This window comes from Artemia sp. Qi Xiang Cuo, chromosome 1 (assembly GCF_049724085.1).
Source record: "Artemia sp. Qi Xiang Cuo chromosome 1, ASM4972408v1, whole genome shotgun sequence".
Lineage (NCBI taxonomy): Eukaryota > Metazoa > Arthropoda > Branchiopoda > Anostraca > Artemiidae > Artemia > Artemia sp. Qi Xiang Cuo.
The window spans coordinates 98345243-98368545 of NC_142794.1; the positions used below are offsets into that span (position 1 = coordinate 98345243).

At 36.4% G+C, this 23303-nt stretch overlaps 2 protein-coding genes across 8 annotated transcripts in view; one reads left to right on the forward strand and one right to left on the reverse strand.

Moving 5' to 3' along the window:
* Positions 1–23303, forward strand: part of LOC148956978 (uncharacterized) — a 307801-nt gene that overhangs the window by 161889 nt on the left and 122609 nt on the right. The window lies entirely within an intron of this gene.
* Positions 400–23303, reverse strand: part of LOC148956979 (ras GTPase-activating protein raskol-like) — a 35489-nt gene continuing 12585 nt past the window's right edge. Inside the window, exons 2-4 of the mRNA XM_089097843.1 lie at positions 18675–18939; positions 2922–3070; positions 400–491 (exon numbers count right to left, since the gene is read on the reverse strand). Coding sequence (XP_088953969.1) covers positions 400–491; positions 2922–3070; positions 18675–18939 — 506 coding nt within the window. The remainder of the gene's footprint in view (positions 492–2921; positions 3071–18674; positions 18940–23303) is intronic.

A 23303-nucleotide genomic window follows, 5' to 3' on the forward strand; every position in this document is an offset into this window, starting at 1 on the left:
CTTCAGGACCTGTAAGAATTCCTACAAAGGTTATCCGTACCATTCTGTCAGCTATTCTGTCACCATTAGCTAAGCTTGTCTGTTCTTGGCCCTGTTTTATTTCTTATTTATGTTAATGATCTGATTTCGGCAGTCAAAAACACCAGGCCCCTAGCGTGCTGCAAACCGTGCCATCCTGATGTTCCTTTGTGTTCCAATACTACTTCTAATGAAAATTTTCTTGTTGATTTGGCTGATGACACCACTCTTGGGACCCTTGGGAAGACGGAATGTGATATCAGGTCTAACCTTGTGGCAATATTCAAGAGAGAAATGTCATGATTTGATACAAATTACTTGGCCTTGAATGTTGGGAAGTCAGATTTTTTTTTTCTCGAATTGGTATAGCTTTCCCTCAGCTTACACACCTTCAGGTTTCACAAGGCTCCTTGTGTAGACCAGAGAATCGGGTGGTCCGGTTTCTTGGTATCCTGCTTGATGAGAACCTTTCACTTAGAAACCATATAGCCATGATTAGGGTTAAGGCCTCACGGAGTTTCGGTATCATTCGAAAACTCTAACACACATTTCCTGGATCTATTCTGAATCTTCTTTTTTTCTGCCTTGTCCAGTCATATGTTTCGCATTGCCCCATTGTATGGATGCCTGCTTTTCCTTCTATCCTGCGGTCACTTTCTGTCATGCATAATGAAGCACAGCGTCTAGTTATGCACACCAACCGTTCCTCACCAAAACCGCTCTTAAGCCTACAGTCTATTTACATTCTTTCTTGTGCTTCTTTTGTCTTTCATCAACTTAGGGAGTCTTCCAAAATCTCTTCAAAAAAGTCCTGTGTTTATTTTTGATTCAACTCCATATAGCCTTCGTTCTTAACATAACATCTGCATTCGGCCTACCCGAACTATTCGATCAGATTTCAATCCCCTCATTGCTTGTCAACAGGTTTGGAATTCTCTACCTTCTTCAGTACAGAGATGCCACTCATTTGGGACTTTTTAAAAGGATTCTTAAGGAAAATTTAGTTAAGAATAAAAAAAAAAGTATTTTATTCTTTTTTTCCTTTTCCTCTGAGAAGTTGGTGTTCCCTGAGTGTTTTTTTTTCTCATGATGTATGGTTGTCTTCCCTGCACTTTGACTCCCAGGCATCAGGTATGGTCTCTTTTTAATCTCATATATTATTTGGCTATTGTTCTCTTTTTTGGTTGTTGCCTATATTATATTCTTTTCATATCCCCCATGTATCCGTGACCATGGAGCCTTTCTAGGAGGATAAAGAACAATGTATTTCCAACATGTACAAGTATTTTGTCCTGTATTTATTGGGGAATAAAACTCAGAACTCTGAATTTTGATGTCCTTAGATAGTGCCTGAATAAGCTAGGAAGTAATTGTGGATGGCTAAGGATGGCTGGTAGTAATTGTGTATATAGCGTTTTGTAAAGGGTGATGTCTGCCCATACAAGTTTAATAAACTTCGGGTTTCGTTGTTAATGTGTTTTTTTTTTTTTTAATAAAACCCTTTTTCTCTCTAGTTGTTACAAAATGATGAAATTTTTTGGGTAGTACCACATTTTCGTTAAGTGTTACAACGTTGAATCGAAAATTAAAAAAGCAAAACTAATTAGTTAAATTTAGCAACTCTTTCCTTCCGAAAAAAAAAACCAACAAATAAACATCAACAATTGTTTAGTACTTCCTAGCTTAGGTTACTACGACACTAATTTCGACAAGGTTATTACAACATATTCTCAAGAGAAATGAATCTCATAATAGAAGCCAATATCTACTTTGGAATCCGGCTGAAGGATTATTTTTAGTCGGTCTGGTATTCCACTACAACAGAGAATTTTCGACATTAAACACAATTTATGTTTCCAAACATAAATTTTCTGTTTGAGGAACTGCAGCACTGCCTTCAAACATACATCATCATTCTTACGAATAGGATTGTTGGATATCTGTATTAAATACCTTCTGTCTGTGCTATAAAGAAACTTCTGACATTCCTAAACAGGGGCGTATCTCCAGCATTTTTATTGGGGGGAGACGAGTCAAAAGAGTAGCGTCAAAAGAGCAAATAAATCTTTAGTTTTGATGTCCTTAGATAGTACCTAAATAAGCTAGGAAGTACTACTTAATAAGTCAGTACTAAAAAAAAGGACACGTATGAAACATTCAAAGTGACTTTTGGGTCATGTCAAATAGCAACATGGACTTTGACTTATTTTTGTCTGAAATAAACAGCCAATGAAACCAATCTTCCAAAGCATTTCACGTTTTGTATACTTTTTTTCAGTTTATGGTTGAGTTTAAATGAAGCTCTTCATTTAAAACTCTGAGACAAAGAGTTTGTTAATGGAATTAGAACTAAAGGGGGAGGTAAACTGAAGTAATAAAGAGGAATAGAACTTGTAAACCAAGCACTGACACTAATCACCTGGCATTCCTCTGAGGTGGTCCGACACTCAAACAGCTAACCCAACACTCAATTTGGCACACTTGATCAGGGCTGTGAAATCGATCACTTTACCACCGACTCCAACTCCTGAAACTTTAAGCATAATTGCTCCGACTCCATACATATTCTTCAAAGAAGTAAGAACCTTGACTCTAACATTCCTGCTAATTGGCTGCAGAAATTAACAAGATGAATTGATATTAATGAGAGAAATGCACAAAAGTAATATTGTAGGCTAATTATAGTCCATATTTAGCCTACAATATTAATTTTGTTTATTATTACCACTTTTTAGTACTATTTGGCTTGACTCCAGCCTGTATGTGTTTCCATAGCTCTGACTCGGACTCCAAAGAGTCTTACATTATTTCTGTTACTCCAACTCCACACCACAGCCCTGAACTTAATTGAGCTTAGCTGCTAATCTAGTAAGGAAAGAATAAAAGAATTCTAGACAGATTACCTGCAGTGATTCCAAACAGGCTTGGAGAGAGAACTGCTGGACAAAGGAACCTTAGGAAAATTGATGCCGAGATTAAGTGATCACCCAGGTCTGTCCGGCCAAGCTGAATTAGCCGGGTACGAAAACTGTGGAAGCAGGTTCGCAGCTCACTAAAATATAAGATACAATTTATGCATTTTCACGTTGTCGTCATGTTCATAACGTTTCACGTTATATGTTTCACATTATGTTCTATTTATGTCTAATTATGTTTAGCCGCACTACGTTTCCTGTGCTGCTGTTGTAATTTTGTGACTTTTAGAGGAACAATTCCACATACTAGGTTTAAGCACTAGGATCTAGATCAATTCCCATTAGACTGTTAAAACAATGGTTAAAACTATGGTTTAAAACAATGGTTAAAACAATGGTTTAAAACAATGGTTAAATATAACGAAACAATGACGTGTGATACTTTTATTGCGCGATTGATCCTAACAAACGTTGCTTGATTGGAACTATTTCTTCAATATATACGGAGATATTTTTGCAAAATCATTTAAAAAAACGGTATATTTATTTTGGATTGAATGAGTAAATTAGTTGAAAGTTTTTAAGTTTATTAGTAATTTTAATTTCACTTTAAGGTTGTATTTTTTAGAATAGACGTGTTTGTTGCCCATTACGAAATTGGGTAATTTTTTATTACCCAATAACAGAGGTTGCAAAATAAAAAGATTTGTGACGTAATTTCTTTTATTTAAATTAAAAGAAAATTCCGATGTATGCATAAGATGATTTGAAAATCCTGCATATTTATTTTGGATTGAATAATTAAATTACTAAATTAATTATAATTATTACAAAGGTTCCTTTTAAGGCTGCATCTTTTAGATTAGATAAGTCCATTACCCATTACAAAATTTGATAATTTCGTTTGTACCCAATATCTTTTGGGGAATTACGAAATTACCAGCCTCCAAATAGGTCTTGTTTTCATTAGCCCTTTTAGGAGCGAGCGGCACGATTTGGGTGCCTCAAATTCGACCACCTGAAAAATATTTTAAATACAGTTTTTTTTTATTATCATTCGAAATCAAATCTGTTTGTTGCTACAAGATCAAGAGTAGATTGAAAAAATTCCAAGTGCTATTTTTCTTATATATAAAAAAAAAAAAAAAAAAAAAAAAAAAAAAAAAAAAAAAAAAAAAAAAGTGAATTCGAAGTGTGTTTTCTAGAATTTGGATATCTTAAATTTAAAAAAAAGAAGTAAATGTATGACAAATTTTCTAAATCCATTTTTGTATCCAAATTCAAAATTCAACTTAGAAACTCCAAGTCAAACAGTTCGTGGTAACGAACTGTAAGTAAGGAGCCACCTGGCTCAATAGTAATCGAAACTCTAAAAAAAAACGGAATTTTGATACCAATGGATACATCAAAAGAATCGAATTTTTTATACTTATTTCAAATATATAATTTTCATCAAGTCTAATCTTATCCAACAAAAGTTACGAGCCTGAGAAAATTTGGCTGATTTTCGAAAAAAGGGGGAAAGGCCCCCTAAAAGCTATAGAACCTTAATGAAAATCACGCCATCATGTTCCGTGTATCAGAGAACTCTATTGTAGAGGTTTCAAGATCCTATCAACAAAAATGTGGAATTTTGCATTTTTGCCAGAAGAAAGATCACGGGTGCGTGTTTATTTGTTTTTTTTTTGTTTTTTTTTCCCAGGGGTGATCGTATCGATCCAGTGGTCCTAGAACATCGTGGGAGGGCTCAAATAAACAGAAATTATTACGTATATGAGGGGGTTCTCCCCCAAGTCAATGCCTCGCTCTTTACGCTATAGTATTTTTTAGTGCTTTCAAAAGAGCTATCTATTCTAATTAACGGCCTTTGTGATTAAGGGGTCATTTTTAAAGAATTGGAACAAAATTTGAACTTTAGCTTAAAGAGCAAGGTATTGACTAGGGGGCAAACCCCCTAATATACGTATTAAAAATATATGAATATAGAAGTTCGTTACTTAAGTTAATTCGTAAGTTACGTATATTTATTACTAACAAAAACGTTCCTAAATAAAATTCAACAAGTTTCGAGAAAGCCATTAAACTAAATTAATGTAAAATTAATATACAAATTTTATTTTAATTATTCATGCACGGTGAGCCAAAATCAAAACCTTCACTAATTAAAAAACGTTCAAAAATTAAATAAAAAAAGCGGATTTTTTTAACTTAAAGTACGGAGCAACATTAAAACTTAAAACGAGCAGAAATTATTCCGTATATGGAAGGGGCTTTCCCCTCCTCAACGACTCGCTCTTTACGCTAAAGTTTGACTCTGTCTCAAAACTTTATTTTTTAAAACAATAAAAAACTTTAGCGTAAAGAGCAAGGTGTTGAGGAGGGGAAAGCCCCTTCCCTATACGGAATAATTTCTGTTCGTTTTAAGTTTTAATGTCGCTCCTTACTTTCAGTTTAAAAAACTTGTTTTTTTTATTTAATAAAAATAAAAAGACATAATAGGAAAATCGCTTAATAAGCCGCTTGCTTTCTTCTTTTCGTGTTTTGGGCTACTACTGCATATTTTTCTTCTATTCTTTTTGTTTGAGTGCCAAACAAAATAAAACAAATAATGATTAGTGTTCTGAAGAACAATAATCAATTTTGCAACTGTAAAATAAATTTAGCCATATGTCAAAAGTCATTCTAGATTACAATCTTTAATTGATAATTAGTGTTATTTTAAAATAACTGTATTTAATAAGCGGTATTTACTGTTACTGTGATGAAATTATAATTAGAGTACAATCTTATTTTACGCTAGAAAAATTTTAGCTTTCATTCCATCAAAAAGAAAAGATAAAGTGAATTTGGGAGGGCTCTTTATTAAAAATGCCCGCTAAAGGAATAGAACATTGTAAGTAGCATACTACACGCATATACTACTACTAGTACTAGCAACTCCTAACAGCACCAAGCCGCCTGAGGCCAACACAGCTACGTCCAATCTATTCAAGGCCTCCCTCTTTACACCCTCCCAAGAAGTTTCCATTTCCCATTAAATCCTAGGTTAGGAAAACAAAACTTTCAGCAATGAATATAATACCAGAAACATGCTCCGGGAAGGTATTGCCAAGCTTCTACGTTAACCCTCTTCTGATTTCTAAATCTTAGAAATTTGCCTACTTGACATTTGTCTTCTTGACCTTATACACAAGATCATACCTTAATTTTCAGTTTTCAGTTTCTTTTCCACTGGTTTTAGTTTTGAAAATGCAATTCCTGTTATTTGAGTGGAATTCTGAACCCTATTAATTTTTTTTCTACATTTAGGAAGTGTATTTACAGATCTTTGAAACCTCATAAATTTGGAATGAGCAAAATTATGAAGCTGAAAATACTTTTATTGTACTTTATTTAACCAGATGATCTATTTTGCAAGGTTTCACTTTCATAACACAAAGATTTTTTAAGGTAATTAAAGGTCATTGCGCTCTAGAAGGAGAAGGAGTGGAGGTAAGTACTTCAAAATACCTTTCCAGGACATCCTTTAGTCAGTAGATGCATCCCTGAAAGTTTCATTTTCCTAACTAGCCACTTTTCAAGATAGCAAAACGTAACTGGTCTGGAATTTTACCAAAAGTTCTTGCTGCAAGTCGAAATTCTTCACGTGATAAAATTTATTTCGTTACAAGGTAAAGGAAAATAAATTGGACGGTACTTTCTTGAGTGTTAAGCATTTTCATTCGCCACCTTGAAAAAAAAAACATCCATGGCAAGGACATTGTCAAAGGGAACCAAAATAGGCCACTAGTGACGCTTCGCTCGCACTGCAACCTTTCGGCGGATAGATCCCCGTTACGCAAAAACACTCGTATTACCAAAACAATTGATTTTTTCCTGCCGACTGATATATGATTATGTGTTCTGTGAGGCGCCAGGTGTGTGGAATTTTTCAATGCATCTGATGTCGTCGTCGTTGCGAGCTCAGATTCGACCAGGAAACGTGACTTTTAAAAGCGGAAACGCATTCATTATTTTGACACGGTATCTGTATGAACCAAGAGTAGCCACTGGACCATTAAAAGGTTCGGTTCTATCATCTCGCTTCTGATTGACTAAGGTGCTTCTCACTGTCAAAGGTGTTTTTCTTGGGGGGGGGGGCAGATAAAGGAAGTTTTTTTTCCTTATGACACGCTCGTTTTTTCCGTTAATTTTCAGATTTCGCTAAACGACGAATTGAGCTTCGGAGCTCAGTTTAACTTTGTCCTTTGCCGTTTAGCTCTTTTTTTTAGATGGGAATAAGAAATACGCCTGGTTTTCCTCAAAGCCCAATAGGATATTTTTACGGTGGTTTATCTTAGAGATTTTGGACTAAACTGCATAATCGTTAACGGTAAACGACAGAAAAATCTAAACGATGAAAAGAAACGCAACTAGTATTCCAATTCCAAGCTACATCAAAAATTGTTTATTATATATATGAGCTTTAAATAGAAATAAAAATCACTAGTTATTACAGATTAACCTAAAAAATGAAAGACTTAAGGCTCAAAATAAAAAAAAAAACACTAACTCTAAAATTCGCTACAGCGAGATTTTCATGATAGCAGGCATAAATTCGATATTACTAGACAAGACTTTGGTCTCCTATACAGAAAATTTCCCATTTAACTTAGCGGGTGCAGTAGCAGGGACAAATATCTTGTTATAGGTTTTAGAAGTAGCAAAAACTGTGATTCCATGTAAACCCATTTCGGCCCGCACAAGAACAGTTTCTGTTGCTTCAGAGCGACGGCAATTTTATCTGATACGAAAAAAGTACGCCTAGTGATTCCTTGGCAAAATCCACGATTTCACGTAAAATCCCTGTTTTTTTTTTATCTCACTTCAAATATCCGTGGCAGGGGTAAAAGAATCCAAGTAAACATGGATAAGTCCATGGCGGTAGCAACCCAGTTACTACTGCTGCTTCCACTATTACTAATAAATCATTGCAGCATCAAGTCACCTGAGACCAGCACAGTTACGTAAGCTCCTCCTTCGCCCCAATTTAGTTATAGGCTAACTCGCTACTCTTCCCGATAATTTCAACCTTCATCCATTGAATATAATCCTGCAATCTTAATTTTTCTTTTGTCATAGCTTCGTTGAAGTCAAGTTCCTTAAACTACTTCTCATTCAAATTTAATGACCCTTGTGTTTCAGGAGTCGTTCGTAACGAATTTAGACAAAAAGTCAAACTTTAGCATAAAAATCGAGGGATAAGGAAAGGGTAGCCCCCCTTTCATATAAGAAGCCTCACATAAAGAATAATATCTATTTATTTTGTTTAAATATTGCTCCTTGCTTTCAATAGAAAAAAACTTGTTATTATTATTTATTTCTGAGCGTTTTTCAAATCATGCCAGGAGCCCCCCCACCCTACGTGTAAAATTTTAACCCAGAAAACGCTATTGGGAAAATTTGCCTTCCATAGAAAATTCTCCCCGTGGAAAATTTCCTCCTTGAAAAATTTTCGTATATTTCAAAATAACAAACACGATATTCAAACAATAAGCAAATTGCATAACTTGAAGCCATTTTTTTCAGGGCTTTTGGGGGGGGGGGCTTGTTATCCCCAGATATATAGTTATTATATATCTGTTATTATAGTTATTATAATATATATATTGGACCTTTTGGCTATGCTAAATCAAATGATAATCTCAAAAATTTGATCGGATGTCTTTGGGGGAAAAGGGGCATGGGATGGGGAGCTAGTAGCTCTCCAATCTTTCAAGGCCCCTGCAACAGTCTACTAGAAAGTTTTATTTCCGTTTGAATGAGCCCTCTCCCAATCTTCTAGGACGATTGACTATATACAATCACCCCTGGAAAGAGACAAGCAAAACAACAACAACAAATAAACACGTGTAAAGTATTTGGAACGTAAATTCGAGAAGGCTTTTTCCGGTGTCTCGTTACTAACAGAGTTAGCAATGTATATGTCAACAATAGCTTCTCTAGGGGTTCTCCCGGGAGGGCCAAAGCTTATCTTGTGAACTTTTTATTCTCAAGCCAGTGAACAACGAATCACAGGGACTTCTGATATTAGACAGTCAGGACTAAGTGTATACTTGGGATGGGAGTCCATCGCTCGCCTGCGTCTTAGTTAGTTGTTCTTGTGCTACCTTATTTCCTCTGTGTGTATTATCAAGTTATTCAATAAACACCTTACACAAACGTTTATCGTGTATCTTTGGAATTTACGTAAACCATTACATCTGCCAATATAAAAGGGCATATAGAAAGAACTTAAATAGAAGTTTACAGAGTGGTGGCAAGCGGTTAAAACTAGTGGAGCATATATCACTAGTGGAAAACCTCCAAGTGACATTTGAGTGACCGTTTTAAGTATTTAGGACATCTTACGCTAAATACTGGCAACATATTGAAGAGTATTTCGCCCGCTACCAGACCGTGATATTGATCTGCAAATACTACAAAAGACTGATTAATAAGACATCGAAACGTTACGAGCTATTGAACTTTCTTTTATTCAAAGCGCCTTCTTGAGAAACACTTTCTTTTAAATAAACATTTTGAAATAGGCTGTTACACAATGCCTACTATGGATTTCCTCGCGAGAGCTTCTACATACTAATTCAAATTTCTACAACTGAGAGTCTCCGGTTGATTTCTACCTTCACTTAGCGATTCTACGGTTGGTGGTTTTTTTTTACCTGATTTTATACAGTCGACGTGTGATCTACATTTGACAGTTTCCAACCAAAATTTAACATTATGAATTCGATAATCGAAAATTAATTCTCAATTGTGACTACATTTGACGCTAGTGATTTAATTGAAACCAAATACAATTGGATCTGGAAAGGAATATCTTTCGTAAGTGATTTACCACGACTAAACAACCCAGTAAATTTTATTAGGACCCTTGTTGTTAGAAGTGAAGTTATTGCCCAAAATTTAGCGTCCGTAATTAAAGAACGGTGTTTAAAACAAATATTTAAATTTTTAGAATAACTGCTTTTCAAATTTTAATCTCAATATGTCAGTTTTTATTCCTATTCTCGATCCGACGGAAACTGGATATAACAAAAAGGTTGCTTTTGATTTTGTAAAACAGTGGAGGGGAAACGGCATATTTCCACCTCTTTTATTTGACCCAAATGATCCTGATTTCGATCAAGATGAACTTTATGATTACCTTCAAAAGATCAAGACATGGGTCCCAACAACAATAGAACAGCCTCAACAGTCCCAAGTAATAGGATCTCTAATTGACCCTCTTTCAGTAATAACGCCACTCACAAAGGCAGAAAGCGGAAAAATAATTGAGTTTGTTTCGCAGTTACAAAAATTTCAGTTGTTGTTAAATTAATCTGATTCAAGAGCCTTACAGACCGCGTCACTGTTGGCCCATGGGTTATTTCGCCCCTTTTTTGAGAATCTAGATCCCACGATTACGAATTTGTCAAGTTTAAAACGTGAATAACTTGTAGTATATGCCCCAGGCAAAACAGTAGGCAAAATGGTTGCAGAGTTTCTAGGCACGATTCAATTTAAGGATGAAACGGTATATCTGTTCTATAAAAGGATACAAAACTTAGAAAGGTCATGTAGGGTGTCCTTAGAAGCCAGTGAGGACGGTTTAGTCCTTGGAAGACTTGCTCTTAATGCATTCAAGGAGGGGATCAGACCGTCCTACAAACGCTATTTGTTAGAGCCTAGCGCAGAAATTTTTGTTTAGAGGATGCGTACAAGGTTGCAAAACAATATGAACAGATAGAACAGATAGTGGGGGAAGGAGAGACGTCGTCTTCTTCCGACGAATATCTTTCTGCTCTGACGAGGGTGAAATTCGGAATCAAGGATGAAGGTTTTCAAGGCCGTAGGCGAGGAATTGTTCATGGTCAGGTAAGTTACGATAGTGGGCATAGTAGGAATAGTTATTCTGATGAGAGAAGAAAAGAGTGTCTTACTTGCGGGGGAGACACAGCGTTACGGAATGCTATCAAAAATGCGGATCATGCGGAAAACCAGGTCACCCAGCGGTTAATTGTTGGGATAATAGGTCGTATGAAAAGAGGGATACGCGTCATGAAAATATACAGTGCTATTTTTGTAAAGTTTATGGACATACTCGAGCCGAATGCTATCAAAAATGCTGAACATGCGGAAAACCAGGGCAACCAGTGGTTAATTGTTGGGATAATAGGTCGTATGAAAAGAGGGATACGCATCATGAAAATATACAGTGCTATTTATGTAAGGACTATGGACATATTCGAGCCCAATGCTAAAGAGCGAATACTCGTAGAAGTGCTACTCCGGGAAACGAGTGAACCGACCAAAACTGGGGGAAATGGTTGGTAGTAAAATTATACCCCAAAAGATTCCTACTACTAAGTTAAACGTTCAAGTTAAACCAATAGAGCAAATAATGTTAGATTCCAGTGATATTTTAACTAGCAATAGCAAACAATCCAATCACAGTCTGGAGAGACACCTAGAAGAAGTTCTATGCTATCTTGGGTTACCTGCCAAGATAAATAATAACAATTCAGTCCCCAATGCTCCATAAGATCAAGCTCGGTGATATAGAGCGTTCGGCATTTTTAGATTCAGGTTGTCATAAGTCAATAATTAGTGAAAGACTGTTTAACCGAATCTCCCCTAAATTTCGACAGAATTGTGTGCCAACGTTGGCTCGTATAAAACCACTAGGGTCCGAGTCACTGCCAATTACTGGGAAAGTCATGCTTCCGCTTTGTGTTTCCGACAAGAACCGACAGAAGAGCTTAGATAGGGAGTTTTTTATTTTTCCTAATGTGGATTATGAGGTAATTTTCGGATGGGACATTTTGCATCCTCTGAATTCTACAATTAACCTCCATACAAATACCATTACATTTGGGTTATCAGCTAAACAGAATAACCCCTGCAATTTTCAGTCGTTTTGCACAGGTAATGTTGTATTACCAAAAGCCGTTTCAGTTGACCCTGGAACTATGAAAATAATTCAATTAAATTTTAGATCCAGAGATGGTAATGACGTTGTAAACGGTTCTACAGTTTTATTCTACCCTTCAGATGATTTAGTAGACAATTTGAAATGTTCAATACACGTGGTCACTCGTAATACTAGTTTGGTGGCTATCTTTAATGATGGGGACACGGTAATGAAACTGTCTCGCCGGACGATTGTAGGAGAGTTTGAAGAAATTTCTAATGAATTGATTGAGGCCGCTACGGCAGATATAAGAATAGAAACCGAGATAATTTCGTCAAAAAAGGAGGAATGGGATGATGATACTCTTATTAACAGTTTCCAACTAGATCATCTCACTGGTAAGCCTTTACTGAAAGGTAAACTGCGCAGCCTTCTAGTTAAATATAAACAAATTTTTTCGCGCCATAGTTATGACATAGGAAAGAATGACCTGTTTAAATACAAAGTTGTAGGCTAATTGATCCAAATGTTCCACCTCCACAACCAAAATCATTCAATTTACCACGTGCCATGCAAGACGTCCTTCACAAGCATATCGCTGCACTGTTAAAAGCTGGCGTAATCAGACCTGGAAGAAGTGAATTTTGTAGCCCCGTTTTCCTAATTGGAAAGGCGAAAAATGGCGAGATTGCTCCAAAACACAAATGTAATTTGGATAACTCGAGAATAATTTGGGACATGAGAGGTATTAATAAAATGATCAAAGATTCAGCGTGGCCTATGCCTCTTATCAAAAATGTCCTTCAGAAATTAAGCTCCAAAAATAAATACTCCATTTTGGACATGAAGCATGCGTATTATAATGTCGAATTAAATAAAGATTCACAAAAATATTTTGCATTTAACTCACCGGAAGGAAAAATGTACACTTTTACGAAGTGTCCACAAGGGTCAAATATCTCCCCTCGAGCCTTTTGTCAGTGGGCTAGCATTTTATTTGATACAGAAACTTTTGGAAATATTGTGACATTATGATGATATTTGTGTTGCGAGTAGGGGTGACAATAATGATCATTTGGCAAACCTTGAAAAAGTGTTTGAAAGGCTTTTGCAAAATAATGTTAAATTGTGGATGAATAAACGCCAATTCTTCACTGAGTGTCTGGAACTATTAGGAGGTGAAGTGACTCCAGCTGGCATTGCACCGCTCAAGGACAAACTCGACGCCATAAAAGCCATTCAACCTCCCAAGTATATAGCGAAACTTAAATGTTTCTTAGGGCTGAAAAATTGGTACCTGCTCCTTCTATTTGAATTACGCAAAATTATCGGCACCACTAACGAAGCTACTCAGAAAAGATTCAAAATGGTCTTGGGGAAAAGATGAACAAGTGAGTTTTGACTCGTTAAAAATGGAAATAAGCAACCCAAATTCTGTATTTTTATCGTTCCCTGATCTATCAGAGAACGCTTCATTTTCGATTGCGGTAGATACATCCGGTGATGCTTGTGGCGGTTTCCTTCTACAGATAGACGACACCGGACGGTTTAGGCTAGTCTCCACATTCAGTAAAGTTCTTTCGCGCGAATTTATTAAAATGGATAACATGTCACGTGAGCTATTCGGTGTGGTACAATCTATAAAACACTTTGATTACTATATCTGGGGAAGGGAAGTTCATCTTCTAATCGACTGTAAAGCAATTACATTTCCCGTAAGTGTAAGGATAGGTCATCAAAGCTGTACAGAACTTCGCTAGTCTTAGAGAGTCCCGTGTATCACTGGCACCATATACCAGGGAAAACCCACGCTGCCGACATACTGTCTCGACCAGTGAAAGAGATTGTAGATGATACTAGACCCTTTTCAATGACGGATGATGAGTTAGAATTTTTTGCCGAACCAGCAAAATTGAAAGAGATTAATTATTTAGGTTTAGACCACGAACATATGGGAAAACTTCAAAGAGAAGACGCCACATTAAAAACTTTAATTGAATATCTTGAGGTGAAAAGAAAAAGGTCAAAGGTCTGATTAGCTACCCAGGAAAAGGGAGCTGGTTTTGAGGTCCCGTGGGATGGTACTAATGCCTCACGGGATGGTTTTGTTGCACTGCGAGATGGTACTGATGCCTCGCAGGGCGGTTTGGCTACCCAGGGAAAGGGAGCCGGCTTTAAGGTCCCGTGGGATGTTACTGATGCCTCACGGGATGGTTTTGTCGCTCTGCGTGATGGTACTGATGCCTCTCAGGTCGGTTTGTCTACCCAGGAAAAGGGAGAGGGTTTTAATGTCCCGTGGGATGATACTGATGCATCACGGGAGGGTTTTGTTGCACTGCGAGATGGTAATGATGCCTCGCAGGGCGGTTTGTCTACCCAGGCACAGGGAGCCGGTATTAAGGTTCCGGGGGATGGGACTGATGCCTCTAGGGATGGTTTTGGTGCACTGCGAGATGGTACTGATGCCTCGCAGGGCGGTTTGTCTACCCAGGAAAAGGGAGCTGGTTTTAATGTCCCGCGAGATGAGGTTGATGCATCGCAGGACGGTTTTGATGCCTCTTGGGATGAAGTTCTTGTTGAAGAAACAAGGACAAAATTGGAAAAAATACCATGGTTGAAACATCTTGTCGATGGAATGTTCATGAGTGATGGTGTATTGTACTGCAAATCCAGTATGAATGGAGATCTAGAATGTGCACAAACACCAAAACTGATGATCCCCGAAATGCTGATTGACACTACGATTAAATTAGCTCATGAACATCCCCTAATAAGTGCACATTTAAGTAGCCAAAAGACGCTACAAAATCTTCAGGCTTATTGTAATTTCAAAAATATGGGGAAAAGAGTAGATATAGTTTGTAGAAATTGTCAGTTGTGTCTCCGGAAAAATAAATCCCATGAAAACCCCCCTCCAGCGTGAGGTCAGAGTGAATATCCGTCGCGGGTTGGGCACATGTTGAGTAAGGGCACTGCTGGACCATTACCGAAATCTGAGGTCGGGATTGATTAGGGACTCATATCTCTAGAACATTTCCCGCAAGTTGTTGTTCTTGAGAGTGTAAAGAATGTTCCCGCAAAGTCGATTTTGAAGTTTTTAAATAAAAAAATTATTTCTTATTTTGGGTTATTTGATATATTGCTCACGGATAAACATGCAAGTTACCGTTCTAAAGTGGTGGAGGATTTCTGTGCTAAGCACAAGATTGATCACCGATTTTCTAGTGGCTATAACCCATTTTCGAATGGTTTATGTGAAAACCGAGTAAAGGCGTGCAAAAACATATGCAAGGCCTACTGTTATGAATCCAAGTCTAATTGGTCGGAGTATATTTCAAGTATTCAACTGGTACTCAATAGCGCTAGTTCATCAACCACAAAATTTCAACCATTCTAACTTATGTTCGGTCGACAACCGATTTCCTATCTTGATTTAAAGTTACTGCGACCGCGACGGGACGACTTCAACAGTTACGAAGAATTTGCAGCTAGCCAAGTCCAACAGCTTTTCTACCTCCATAGTGTTTGTCGCAAGGAAATCGAAAAATCAAGAGAAGTTCAGGCCGGACAATATAATAAAAACAACACAAAAATTCCAAGGTTGAAAGAGGGAGACATTACCTATGTTCAGGATATGACATGCAAAGGGTTAAAATTAAAATTTCTCGGTCCATATATAATAATGAAAGTAATACAACCAAACCAAGTTTTCCTACTACAGGAACTATACGGAAAGGGTACCAGAAGAATAGTAAACATCAGACTAATGAAACCAGTCAAAGACCCCTCCGTATTTCTTGCAAAAAAATCCAGAGTACTCTGAGTATGTAAGTAATAAACCAATCACTAAAGAATCGGAAAAGACATTAAATGATGTTGGGCGTTTAGGTCAGCGTTTAAAAGAAATTTCTTTATGTATAGATGTACCAGTAGCACAGCAACAAAGTTTAAGGAATAAAGGTAACTCAAGCACCGCCTACTTAGAATCAAGAAGCCAAAACGGGGAATTAACAGTCCAGGAGTCCAATACCATCAACCCATTATTTGTGGATGTAAACACAGGGGATACTCACCATGACATGACTAATGTATCTACTATTTTGTCGAAACATACTAGTCCTACAAGTAATACTGTCCGGGAGAGTAGCACCAATAATAATGTAGAGAAATCCCCAGTAGCACTGCCATTTGTTGAACCACAAGCTAGTAAAGAAAAACCAAATAGGTCTAAACCGAGGCGTTCCGCAGCAATAAAACCCCGAGGATTTTATTGGGAATAATATCTTAACGTCATTGCTGCATGGTTTGATTTTTGGAGTTTCTGCAACTTCATTTATTTGTAGCTAGTATTTTCAGGATTAATTAGCCTTTCCCGGTCATTCCTTTTGCCCTAATTCAAAGTTTATACATAATCCCAAATTTCCTTGTCCTCATCAAATTCAGGGGTATGGGGAACAAGTCTATTTTAAAGTATACAAAGAAAAATGAAGTTTTAAAATATCCAGTTTCCGACTACTGTTATTGGTGTGGTTCGTTTATACTATGTAAGTTTTTACTTATGCAAGTATTGTGTAGTGTTTGTATTATGTAATTGTATACTAGTTCATGCTGTAGAATGTTAGTAGGCGAGAAGTGAATGATTTGGGAAGGGAATGTTTTGAATCCAATTAAAGATTGGGGGTTTAATGAGAAGGGGATAAGCCAAATTTGGGAAATTTAACTTAAAACAAGGGGGAGAATCTGTAAAGTATTTGAAACATAAATTCGAGAAGCCTTTTCCCGGTGTCTCGTTATTAACAGAGTTAGCAATGTATATGTCAACAATAGCTTCTCTAGGGGGTCTTTCGGGAGGGCCACAACTTATCTTGTGAAATTTTTATTCTCAGGACAGTGAACAGCAAATCATAGGGACTTCTGATATTAGTGAGTCGGGGCCAAGTGTCTACTTGGAATGGGAGTCCATCGCTCGCCTTCGTCTTAGCTAGTTGTTCTTGTGCTACCTTATTTTCTCTATGTGTATTCTCACGTTATTTAATAAAGACCATGTACCAACGTTTATCGTCTATCTTTGGAATTTACGTAAACCATTACATCTGCCAATATAAAAGGGCATATAGAAAGAACTTAAATAGAAGTTTACACACGCATCCATGATCTTTCTTCTGACCAAAAATACGAAATTCCATAATTTTTTAGATAGGAGCTTGAAACCTCTATAGCAGAGTTTTCTGATATGCCGAGTCTGATGGTATAATTTTTCGCTTGACGTTTTGGAGGTTCTCCCACTTTTTCAAAAATCAGGCAAATTTTCTCAGGCTCCTATCTTTTGATGAGTAACATTACACTTATTGAATTTCAAATATTTGGAATCGGCATGAAAAGCCAATTCTATTGATGTATTAATTGTAATCAAAATCGTTTTTTTAGAGTTTCGGTTGCTTTTTGGGTCAAGTCACTTCTTACTTACAGCTCGTTACCACGTGCTATTTAATAAAAAAAAAACTCGTTCCCGTGATTTACCTTTTCAAAAAAAAGACACGAAATTCTAAGTTTTGGTAAATAGAAGCTTGAAACCCATACAAACCGGGTTCTGTGCTAAATTTGATGGTGTAATTTTCACAAAGATCCCTTGCTCCTTTGGGGGTGTTTTCACCCTTCTCCGAAAATAAAGTAAATATTGTCAGGCTCGCAGATTTGATGCATACTTTGAAACTTGATTAATTTTTTTTTTAATTTGGACTCACCATAAAAAGAAATTTCTTCTGATCTGCAGATTGTTATCAACCGATATTCGGTTATTATTCGGTATAAATTACGTTATTATTCGGTTATTATGCGGTATGCCCTGGTTACTTTTTACTCATGGTTCGCTACCACGAACTGTTTGTTAGAAAGAGTGAGTTAGAACAAATTGGAGTAGAAGAGAAGTGTGTACAGCCTTGTTGGCCTTAGGCGGCTTTATGTTGTGATGCGTTCTTAGTAGTAGTAATGGTACTATTAGTGTGAATTGTCGGGTTTTTTTTCGTCAAATTCTGACAATAACTTTTCAATAAACAGATAGAAAGATTGTTAGACAGACCAGCTTGTTTCAAAAGCCTAGGGAGCATATACAAAAATAATGTATACATATAAAACAAGGAAACTGCCAACAAAAAAAGTAGAAAAGCACACAGAATACAAGGCGAAAAATACTTAAGCTACAGACAAAATACCAATCGGATAAGCTTAGCCTTCTTTCCAAACGTTTATCCATACCACAGTTTATATAATATACCAGTAAGTTTACCGCAGATGATTTCTGGCTCTTCATTCTCGGTGCGAACAAAAAGCTCCTCCCACTTATTTCTGCACTTATTGTCCACTTATTAGTTGAGCCGGCTAAGTGGTTTTGTCAGTACTTGTTCCGTATGTGATTATTCTTTGTCTACCCGTGAAAAGATCTAATGCCGCTTATGTTCATATCTGCAAAAACGTTCTCTGGAGCACTCGCACCTCGGTCCGGGTTTTTATAATGGGTGAGATAGGGAAAGATCATACTGGATAATTATATAAATTGTGATCCATACACACACCAACTTAAATTATCGTTGTTGGGTTTCTACAAATGATTCTTAATTAAATATTTCCCCCTGAAACCAGAAATTATCAGGCACTCCCAGAGAAAATGGTCGAGATGTTGATCACCCTCCTTACAATGTACACAATGTGATGGATTTAAATTCAAATTACAAGCCAGGTAGTTAAGGCAATACGTAAAATATATAAAACTAATAGAAAACGTGTAAATGATGATCCTATTTGATACATACCCAGGGAAATAAGGAACAGAGTCTAAGACATGGCTCCATACTTGGCCCACGGCAGAGCGCAGATTGGCCTGTTGTCTCATTAGATATGTTTGGGATGTTACTCTGAGTGGGTCAACTTCACAGTCCCTAGTCGAAGTGTCATCAATCAGTTTTCCCAGCACTTCTGCTAAACAATTACGAAGATATGTTTCTCCTGTCAATTTCATATAAGCTTCTGTGGCTTTTGTTGCCAAAGAATTGCCACGAAACACCAAGTGCTTATCATCTGAAATATACAGTTCATAAGTGGGAGCCATCAAAACAAAACATACTCTGTCATTGACATAAAAAGGGGAGTTTTAAAATTTCCAGGAGTTTCCAAGGCCGTATACAGGCCCTAGACACGGCGGGTTTGACCCCCCCCCCCAACAAAAAAATAATAAACAAATATTTGTTCGACTCATAAAAATGTAACAAAAATGAATTTAAAAAAAAATTGATTAGTTTTAAAGTTTTTAATTTTTAAATCCCTACCCACCTCGAAAATAATTCTTCTGTAACATTGTAGTCTATGTAGTCTATCCTAGAATGATCAGCTATAACTACAGGTATATTCAGCCTATTTCCAAGTGTTTCACCCAATGGAATATGTTCTGATGAAAAACGTAAAAATATATCAGGCTGGTGCATAAGGAAACGGGGAAGGATCGGGTCAGGTATAGGAAAAGTGGCTTTGGATGTATAAAATATGATTACTACTCAAAACACATCCTTCTCGAAAGTAAATATGAAAAACAAATGCGTTCTCCAACGAAAATAAAAAGTGCCATAAAAACCTAAAATAAAAGTGCCATAAAAAGAGCCATAAGTAAGAGTATGCAACCCCTCTACCTAATTTTGAAAAAAATTTAAACGTTTCATATTTCCCGCGCAATTTGCCCTTCTTTTTTTAATAATTTAGCAGCCTCCCCCAACACATAAATGAATCAATCTCATAATTTCTGAATCATCTGCCCTCCCCCTTGGTTGGAAAGTCTGAAACGACAGAAAATTTCTGGACTCTTAATTAATTGAGTCAGACAAATTAAGTGAAGGAATTATTCTTTATTTTACAACCCAGATTGAAGTAGACTCTATATTGAACAATCCTGGCAACTTCATTATAGATCATTATGGCTATTCCTACCATTCGCCTACACTAAGTTATCGGGTGACTGCAAATTTAAGCCAATATGTCAAACTGTATTCATCTAAGGTAAAAAAAAAAAACAATTTTGTTCAAGGGGGGGGGGGCTGTCCAAATATAAACTTTAAAGATCTGCAAACTATTGGTAAATATATAAAATTTTAGGGAGAATCTAGAAACGAGATTTCTATGATCATTTTAAGTTATGATGGCGCTTTTTATTTTCGTTGGAGAACGCATTTATTTTTCATATTTACTCTCGAGAATAATGAGTTTTGAGTAGTAATCCTATTTTACATCCTAAACACTTTTCCTATACCTGACCCGATCCTTCCCCATTTTCTGGCCTTAATTCAATAAGTGAAGGGGTCCATGTAATTTTCTTGGGATAGCGCCATTTTTGCACTTTTTTGGGGGGTTGCGCATTGAAATGTTAAAATGGGCGCATTTTTGAGCGAAAAATTCGCTCATTTGGCGCATTTTCACTAGAAAAACGAAGTTTTCGCCGGATTCTTACTTTTAGGTGGCGCCCCTTCAGACCAAGTAACTGGTTACACTGTAGTTAACTTCATAAAGGTCACATGTAAACAACTCATCATGCGAGTATTCAAATGTATTTCTTTCACTTCGGACATGAGCTATTAATTCCTGAAAGATTTTCAGATTTAGAAGATGGTTACCTTTCTTCGAATCATATCATAGATGTGTACCATACACTTTGAAGACGAGCAAGGTTTCTACAGGCCGAAAATATTCCTCCACCCTTTGTGTCCAGAAAGTCCACAAAGAGAAAATACATCTCTTTCTGGACTTTCCTATTTATAAAATAGTTTTCTTACCAAAATTTATATAATTCTACCAACAATTTCTTTCAACTTGAGATACAGATATGCTTTCTCTAAACTTTTTAATAATATTCAATATTAATACTAATATAGATTTACACATAAGATTTGTATCTTTAACCCTGTCAAAAAACTGATTACATTCTGTATTTATTTATCTGTATGTTCTAAATAGCATTTATACTAAATATATAGCCTTCCTTCAACTTATTTTTAATTTACTGTCTTCCCCAGCCCACCAAGACACTGGGCAACACCTTAGAAATTTCACTGTTCAGCAGTGGGACATTTTTTTTTTTACTTTCTAGGTACTTCGTGGTGAAATAGTAAAATCTTGATATTTCATGGGGCGAAAATCAGCCCCCATTTCCTGCTTATGTGATCAAAGATAAAGCACGTATCTATTGATGAGGATCTACCCACATTTTCCTTAAGTATAACAAACGCCATCTTAGCGACGAGGCTGACATGTTGACTTTAAAATTCTGCAATAAATACCTTTGCAATTCATTTTTTTTAAATTTTCGATTGCTTATTTTCGAACTTCGACAACAAAATTCTTACAGTAACCCATTTTGTTGTAGAAATATTTCTGTCTTGTTCCCAAGAGATGCAACTTGGAAACTTTGGTCGTTGCGTAACCTTGTTTCATTCTTGTAACCAAGTGATGTAACATTCCGTGGAATAAAAAAATATCAGATTATCCACGCAAAATTGTGCTCCGTTTCATGCCCCCACGATATGAGCTCCGATAAGCCAAATAATTAAAGTTTAAAACTGATTTACGAAATAAAGGATAATAAGTGTTACCATGACCTATAGCGTAAATGATAAAATAAACCATTTAGAAACCTTTTAAGTCTATTAAAAACACATTATAACTTTTATTAAAAGTATGGTGAATGTGAAAAAATATATAGTTCGGAATAAAAACTATTAGCATTCTGGAAATACCCGAGAAAACTTATTAAAAAAGAGTTGAATGAAACTGCCTCATTTTTGAATCGGGTCACTATAGTTGATCCTGAAAATATGGAGGTTGTTGAAGACTGGGCAGGTAAAATTAATGAATTCAGACTTCTGTCCAGACAGTAGTAAGCAAGGCCGTATCCAGGGGGGGAGGAGATTAGACCCCCCCCGTAATGTTTGTCCTACTCGTAGAAATGTAACAAAAATGAATATAAAAACATTTTTAATTGCGTTTTTTAAAGTTTTTTTTACCCCTCTTAAAAAAATTCCTTTTGTAATCCCCCTCCCTCCAAAAAAATCCTTGATACAACCTTGGTTGTGGGATAATCTACAAGCGGTGACTTTTGACATCAATGTACAACGTATGAAAACTGTATTCCTACTGAGAACCCTACGATCAATGTAGCAAAAATTGTGTTAATTTCCAAGATTCTGAAACTATTCGAAAGCTAGGTAAACTCAATATTGCTCTCAAAATACTCAATAGGGGATGTTGATATTGTCCCATTTCTTACAATGTTCGCTTTAATATCTTATGCTAAAAACTGAAAGAGAGTTTAATGGAGTTCAATACCCCTGTCTGCCCTAGAGGGGTACACTTTTTATTAAGTTGACTTTTGAGATAAAATTGGATTATGCTAGAGAGAAAAAAATCATAAAATTTAATTAAAAAATGTTGTGTGCATGCTATTAAAACACAATTGTGTTTTTATATATGTATTTCAGCAGGATATACTTTGTTAAGGGGAACTGATGATCATAAAACATGGTTTTAATATTTATTTAATATCGAAAGGAAAATAAGAGGTCATTTGAAAAGAAAGCTTTCAAATTAATATTAGCCCATCTTTGCAAAAAAAAACATGGTGGTTTAGCTATGATATGAGCACTATATTCAAAAATGACAACATTTCCTTCAATAAAGCTTAATTTGATTGGCTATATTCAACTATCAGAGGCAACACTTTATCGTTGCTTATAGAAAAGAGCCATAAGGATTTGATGTATTCTTATTATATTTTTTTTCAGAGCCACTTCTTATGGAAGGGGTAGTCGCATAAACTTTGAAGGGGGCTCAATCGATTGAAAACTGAAAGTTCTGGTGTCCTATTTAAAAGTCCAAAGAGATTGGACGGCAACCAGCTCCCCTGCCGCGTTTTCCCCCCAAAGATATCTGATCAAGATTCGAGATAATAATTTTGTTCAAAACAGTCCCAATGTTAAATAAATATGCCTCCGAGGTTTACATAAGTCCCCAGACCCCTGGAACAAAAGCTGTAAACTACGCAAGTTACACATTGTCTATATAAAAGATATTTTATTGGAAAAAGGTTTATGTTGTGTCCTGGGTTTCTGAAAAAGCTTAGGATAGGCCTATTAAGGATAAGCTTTAAGGAAATGCTGAGAGGGATGCCAAACAGAAAAAAATCTCACTTTGTGTAACTGGTTGTTAAAAGGGCCTATCAGCAATACCTAAGGACCGGATAAGGGTAACAAGTTAAAAATTTCAGGGCATGTTTAAAGGGATGCTGAAGAGTGATCAGAGGGAAAACAATCCCCCTTTCCCTTTTCAGATGCCCCTTCCCTGAAAACTGATCTAATTTTTGAAAAATTAATTTTGTTCAAAATAGTTAAAAAGTCTGATAGCTA